This window comes from Bison bison, unplaced genomic scaffold (genome assembly GCF_000754665.1).
Source record: "Bison bison bison isolate TAMUID 2011002044 unplaced genomic scaffold, Bison_UMD1.0 scf7180017864508, whole genome shotgun sequence".
NCBI lineage: Eukaryota > Metazoa > Chordata > Mammalia > Artiodactyla > Bovidae > Bison > Bison bison.
Genome location: NW_011495064.1, coordinates 3632989 through 3640006, shown reverse-complemented (window position 1 = coordinate 3640006; position 7018 = coordinate 3632989). Strand labels below are relative to the sequence as shown.

Below are 7018 nucleotides of genomic sequence, written 5' to 3'. Positions count from 1 at the left end.
TGCCCTTTGCTGCCTAATCTCTGACCCCTGGTCCTACACACCAAGCCTAACTGAACAGCAGTGAACCCCAAGGCAGACTGATCCTTCCTCTGGCAGAAACCGCACAGCCAAGTGTGTAGCAGAAGGGAGACATCGTCAAGCAAGAGGCGTCTCTCTCTCTGAGCAGCAGTTGGAAATGTGTTGATCTGAGCCGGCAGGGGCTTGTAGAATCCATTCCCCTACAGAGAAGCTGGCGGGGGCCCCCCGAGCAGAATGCCAGAGCCAGCGTCTTCTTGGAGTCCCTGGAGCGCCGGCCTCCTTACACATGGCCCCCGGCCAGGCCCTGCCAATCTGTGAGGTCCTCCAGACGTGGCTGGCTTGGCTGTTGTCTGCGTTTGCGGGGCTGTGCATGAACCACACAGGCATTGCCGGGGTCAGCACATGAAGTGGCTGTGTGACTGGGCACGTGGGGCAGAAGCGGTGTGTGCCAGCAGCCCTGGGGTATACACGTGTTTGTATGTACAAATAAAGGTCTGCTTTAGAACCGTCAGCTTCACAAACACAGGAACAAAGCTGCTTTCTCCTCTGAACTTAAATGATTTTGGGGGGGTGGTGGAGAAAAAGTACACAATTTGTAAATTGCCTGGATATACTCAAAGAGACAGCAACTTGGCTTGGAGGAGCATCTTTGTTTTGGAGCATTCTGTTCCTGGCAGATTAAAATATGATGTCCTTTTTAAAAGGAGGAGGAGGAGGGTGGGCCGGCCGAGGAAATTTCTATCTAGAGTCATGACTTTAAATGCCGTCCGAAATGTTGTTTGCCTGGATTTGGTTGTTAAAAAAAGAAAAATGGACATGAAGTTAATGGTTTCATTTATCTGGAATCCTTATTAATTGCTTTTAGGACATTATCTAGAAAGAGAGCAAAGAGGCATTCACCAGACTCAGAGAGAGTATTAGGTTGTTGTTATTCAGTCGCTAAGTTGTGTTGGACTCTGTGACTCCGTAGACTTCAGCATGCCAATCTTCCCTGTCCTCTAGGGAGGATTCAACCCCAAAGCCAACTTCCCCAGAATGCCAGGAGTACAGGAGGTGAGTGAAGTCCGGCACCTTCCACCAGAGGCCCGAAAATCACACAAAATACATCAACTCCTCGTTGTCGGGGATCTGGGGTCCCATGGGTCCAGGTGATCTCCCAGGGTGACAGTGAGCTCAAACCAGGGCTCCTCCCCTCGCCAGCAGCTCAGGGCAGAAGGGTGAGGCCTGATAGCTTGCCATGAAATCATGGCCCCAGAAGCACGGGGGTCCCCCTCCCAGGGTGCCCCTCCACCCCCGCTCCGCCCCCCGGTCAGGACCGTTGCTGTTCACATGGTTTCCTGAGACCCCCTCTGCCACCCTCAGTTATTTCCTTCCCCAGATCTCCCCGTCCTGGGCCCCTGCCTGTTCTTTTCCCGTCTTCTCAGGTGTCCCCTTTGTTTTGGAAAAACACAAGATGGGGCAGACATGCTCTGTGTAACCGGACCCAGACGCCTGCCCCACGCCGCCTGTCCTGCCCTGTAATCCTGTCCCCCGGCTGCAGCCGGGCTAAGAGGCGAGGCTCCTGGGCACGCTCCTCATCACAACCCAGACCCTTCTCAAAACTGGTCAGCACCTCGGTTTCCCCCTCCATCACGCAGGAAAAACAAACTGTTCTCCCCAGTCCTGTGTGTAAAACACTGAGAGGGGAATTTCCCTGGCCCTTCCACTGCCAGGCACCTGGGTTCTAGCCCTGGCGGGGAGACTAAGATGCTGCAAGCCTGGCAGGGCGCGGCCAAAAAAAAAAAGCAAAAGCCATCATGAGACGTGTTCGTGGGCAGCAGATGATTCTGAATGGCGCTGTGGGTTGTTTTCTGTTCCAGCAGCTGCCTGCACTGAGCGTCTTTGTCCACAGCAGTGACCGCTTCTAGTCCCGGAGAAGCTGAAATCCGGACGCCCCCGCTCAGCCTCGCTGAGAGGGTTACGGAGGAGGGTCGCCTCCCTGACCTCCCGCTCTGTCCTTTTGCCCCCGCAGGTCCTCGCCGGCCCGGCAGCTCACCTTCCTGCGCCAGGGCCTCCTGAGCAGCGTCTACTTGCCGGTGGGCGACCGCCCCATACCCCTGCTCCGGTGGCTGTTACAGGTGAGGACCGCGACTGCCGCTAGGTGGCGGGAGCGAGCCGGCCCAGCACCCGGGGAAGGGCCGCGGGCCGGCGGGGCGGGGCTCCCATCCCCCTCCTGCCCGTGGGGCTGCTGGGTTGGTCCTCGCTGAGGCTGGAGGAGGGAGGGAGACTTGTGGTGATGGAGTAAGGAACGTGCAGGCACCGGCCTGTACCTCACGCCGGGAACCCCCAGCGCGTGTGCCTTGCAGAGTGTTGCCTCTCTGTGATTCCTGCTCAACAGGTGCTCCCATTGTGTGCAGGCCATTCTCCAGGCCCCGGGTCTGGGCCCTCGTCCCGTGGGCAGCGGCCTTGCAGGTGTGAGGGGCCCTCGTGGATATGGAGCTGGGGTGCTCGCTGTGGAGTTGTGGGTCAGCTGGAAAAGCCTAGAACAGCTGTTCTGTCTTCACCTCCCTTTTTTCTGGTCACTGCCAGAACATTTTGCCTTGGCGGAACATTGCTTTCTGCCCTAGGCTCGGAACCTTCACACAGAGAAAGACAGCGAGGAGCAGCCAGCAGGGAAAGCCCAGGCACCAGCTGCTGGGATCTGTATGCAGGGCACGGGGATGAGGCCTTGGCCCCCACCCTGGACCATCTCTGCCGGGGACAGCAGGTCCCAAGCTCCAGCTGGTCTCATTCCTGCCAGTTGGAGCCTGGACCCCGGCTGTAAATTAGAGCCGCCATGCGGGGCGGATCATTCTTGGGACTCCTCAGCCTCGGCAGACTGGCTGCCTTCCAGAAACAGCCCTCCAGCTCTCCTTCCCACTGGGGTCCTTCCCCATTGCCCCTCCCTGCTGCTCCCCCAGGCTCCGGGCGACACAGGGGACACAGTGGCCATTCTTCCCTGTCCTGTCAGTGCAGCTTGTCTCTCCTTGCCCAGCACACGACAGACATAGAGCCAGTCTGAGATGCTGGCCACAGAGGGTCCTTGTGTGACCCTGGCACAGCATGGAGGTGTGCACAAGCCCGGCCTGGTCTCTTCCCCAGCCTCTGTCGCCTGTGGGGGAGGGGCATGGCAGCAGAGGACGTGGGCCGTCATTTAACAGCGGCTCTGTCCGGAGAAGGCAATGGCACCCCACTCCAGTACTCTTTCCTGGAAAATCCCATGGATGGAGGAGCCTGGTAGGCTCCAAGGGGTCCACGAAGAGTCGGACACAACTGAGCGACTTCACTTTCACTTTTCAGTTTCATGCACTGGAGAAGGAAATGGCAACCCACTCTGATGTTCTTGCTTGGAGAATCCCAGGGACAGGGGAGCCTGGTGGGCTGCCGTCTATGGGGCTGCCATCTATGGGGTCGCACAGAGTCGGACACAACTGAAGCGACTTAGCAGCAGCAGTAGCTGTGTCTCTGTCTCTCACTCCGTAAACTGGGCTCAGCAATCCCATGTGAAGGTCGAGTGGGGAACTCCCGTGGCCTGCCTTGTCCTTCTGGTCCCACCCGCTGCTCTGCCCAGGGCCTGGACACCATCAGGAAGGAATGATGTCAACCCGGAGGCCAGGCTCTCCATCTTCAGGAAGGAGAAACAAAAGCTGAAGCCAGATCCATGCAAGGGGTGCACTTGGCCTTGGGGGTGTCTTCTCGGGAGACCCCGCCCAACATCTTGTCTCTGGAGGGAAAGAGCGAGCAGGGTGCTGACCTCTCCCACTCACGTGACCACCCCGCAGGCCTTAGGGTGGGCTCTGACGCTTCACTCCCGAGGTTTAGGTTCTCTTGCCGCTTGGAACTTCTCTTCCCACAGCAGCAGCAGCACTTGTTCTCTCACAGACCTTGGCTGAGGACTGGCTGCGTGCTGAGCTGCAGGGACAGAAAGATTCTGGCAGCGGTGACCCAGGTGTCCGTTGAGGGCTTCCCCAGTGGCGCAGTGGTGAGGAATCCACCTGCCAATGCAGAAGACCGGAGTTCATCCCCAGGTTGGGAAGATCCTCTGGAAGAGGAAATGGCAACCCACTCCAGTATTCTTGCCTGGGAAATCCCATGGACAGAGGAAACTGGTGGGCTACGGTCCATAGGGTCTCAAAGAGTCAGACACGACTGAGTGATTGACATGCACACACACATCCCAGGTAGACATGGCTCCCTGTACTTCACGCTGTTGATGAGGACTCCAGTTCAGAGAAGTGCAAATCCATGGGGGATCCCCGAAGGTGCTGGGGGCCTCCTGTGAAGCTGCAGGGGTGATTCGTGGGCTCCAAGGATAGGGACAGCACTGGGCCTCACAGGAGCTGGAATCACATTGGAGACAGGTCAGGATCCTAGGATAGACTTCGGCTTCTCTCTATGCCCCAGGCTCTCCGTGGTCAAATAAACCCCCAGGAAGAAGAGCCTAATTGGCCTATGAGGGGTTAAGAGACCACCCCCAAGCAAAGGCAGCTAGGGGAGCAGGGCCACAAGGTTGCTGGAGGCCGGCACACATACCTGGGATTAATTCTAGAGCCAGAGGTTGGGGAGTTAGACTTCTCCAACCCTGCTCCCTCAACTGCATCTCCAGAGGGCCATCCTGAGTCCCCATGGGAACCAGTTCCTGGTGCCTGCCAGCCTCCCTGCTCCCAGGGCTTTGGCGGGGCGAACAGTGGGCACTGGGTGAGTGGGCTTCAGCCTTGGTGCATGCTCAGTGACCTCAGTCGTGTCTGACTCTTTGCGCCCCTATGGACTGTAGCCTACCAAGCTCCTCTGTCCGTGGGATTCTCTAGGCAAGAATACTGGAGTGCCATCCTCCAGGGAAATCTTCCCGACCCAGGAATCGAACCCATGTCTCCTGCACTGCAGGTTGATTCTTTACCAACTGAGCCACCTGGAAAGCTCAGGCTTCAGCTTTAGTGCTCACCAATTATGTAAGCTCGTCCTCAGAGCCCTAGAGTGGACTTCTCAGGTGAGCCTCGGAGGCCAAAACCTGGAAGCATATGCTGTCACTGAATTCATGTTCTTGCTGGGGAGTGATTGTGTGTTTAGCTATGAAGAAGTTAGGAGAGGAAGAGGGAGGCAGAGTTCTGGTGTCTTAGATCTCTTGGAAGCAGACAACTGCACCTGTGAGGGAAGGAGGCAGCAGGCGAGGGCAGAGAGGGAAGCTGAGGAGCAAAACTAATGCAAGAGAGGTCACGGCTGGTCCTCGGCAGCAGGGCAGGGGGCCCTGGAACTGGGATTGCACTTTAGAGTTGTCCCAGTTGAGGCAAGGGTCCTGGCCTTTGAGCCCTTGCATTGGCCAGTTATCAGAGGAATACTGCACTGGGAGGGGGGGTGTGTGCCCTTGAGTGATTTGAGTGAGAGACTCTCCTTAGACTCAGCTCTGGGCCCTCGGCCAACAGTTTTTCCCAGCCCTTGGGGATGGGAGCCCTGGTCCTGAAAGGTCTCTGCAGTCAGAGATCACCCATGCCTGTGAGATAAGGCGCTGAGCTGGAAGCCATGTGAGGCTCACGAAGAGGAGCCAACTTGACCTTGTCCAGCTTAGTTAGTGCTTCTGAGCTCCTTCTTTCCCTACACAGGTGCCTGCCCTGAGGGGCATGGCTGGGGCCTCAGGGCGTGAGCAGCGAAAGGAACAAGACTCCCACACAGGGCGGTGGACAGAGTAGGAGAAGTCAAGTCACCTAGACCTGGGATTGACTACTGGCTTTGCTCCTTACTTGCTGTGACCCTGGGGAAGTTGCTTGACCTCTCTGAGCTTAGTTTCATCATCTGCAAAGTGGCAGTAATGACAGTATCTTTCTACCATGTGGATTTGTAAGGATTAAATGGGACTTGTTTAATATGACGTAATAAAGGTTTACTACTGTTACTCCGTAGTGATGACCCAACTAATTTGTTTTTCTTTTTTTTCTCCTCCTAGCTGCTGACATGGCCTCCAGAAACTTCTTCGAGAGCCTTTGGTCTCCTGTGGGACCTCAGCCTGGACGGGCTCTTCCGTCAGTCTGGTTAGTGCCTGTCAGAAGTGCAGGGTGGCAGCTTGCACTCTGGGGGCCCAAGCTGGGGAGCCCACCCAGTGCCCAGCTGTCGGCGCCGCCCCCGCCCCGCCCCCAGTCCAGCATGCAGGCAGGTGCTGGTGGGGGTGTTGCATCACTGTGGGGACATGTAGACATCAGGCCCTCTTGGGCTCTGGCTCCAGCGTTAGGAAAACAGCTGAGCCAACAGGCTTCTTGCCACCTTATCTGGCCTCAGAATCACATCACAGGGGCCAAGTCCAGGCTGACTTCACAACCTTAGGATCCCAGAACATTCTGGAAGGGGGGTTCTCTGGATTTATGGGGACGGCTGGCCTCCAGTTTCTTACTGAGAGTGCCAGTTTGCTTGGGAGGGTTGCAGGAGCCTCTGCATTGAATCAGGGAAGCTCTCTGAGTTGGAGTCACCAAGGTGGGGGGTGGTTCTTGAAGCTGAGCCCCCAGCAACAGCCCTCCTCAGTTCCCAGGGCATCTGCAGAGCCCCGAAGTTTGGACCGGGCTGGGGGAAGAGCCTTGAGTCTGTACCTCGGTCCTGACATGTAAGGCGTACACTTAGTCGTTTTTATACTCCTAAGATGTTCAGAGTGCACAGACGCAATTAATTTCTCCTTTAGTGACTGCACCTTTCCCCGCCTGTCATCATTTGGTGCCTGACCCTAGACAGTTTGGCACCAAAAAATATCAAATAACCTATTGAAAGTTGCTTACGGCAGACAGGGAGACCCACTGGTGTCCAGACCTTGCCCACCAGCTGCAGTCCACCCACACTCCCACTAAACACAGGAGCACCGAGCTCTGAAGGCCGAGGTTATAGACCCACGATGCGCCGTTAACCAACCCCCACCCCACCCTACTCCCAGCGGCCACCAGCCCTTTGGATTTCTGCCTCTGTGCCTCCCCTCCTGGAGGAGTTGGCTGAGCTAGGGGCCATCTGT

The 7018-nt window shown here is 56.9% G+C and overlaps 1 protein-coding gene across 1 annotated transcript in view; it reads left to right on the top strand.

Annotated features, from left to right (window-relative positions):
• FAM178B (family with sequence similarity 178, member B) overlaps window positions 1–7018 on the top strand; it is a 99532-nt gene that overhangs the window by 18203 nt on the left and 74311 nt on the right. Inside the window, exons 7-8 of the mRNA XM_010829855.1 lie at window positions 2030–2135; window positions 5975–6059. Of these exons, the coding sequence (XP_010828157.1) occupies window positions 2030–2135; window positions 5975–6059 (191 nt within the window). The remainder of the gene's footprint in view (window positions 1–2029; window positions 2136–5974; window positions 6060–7018) is intronic.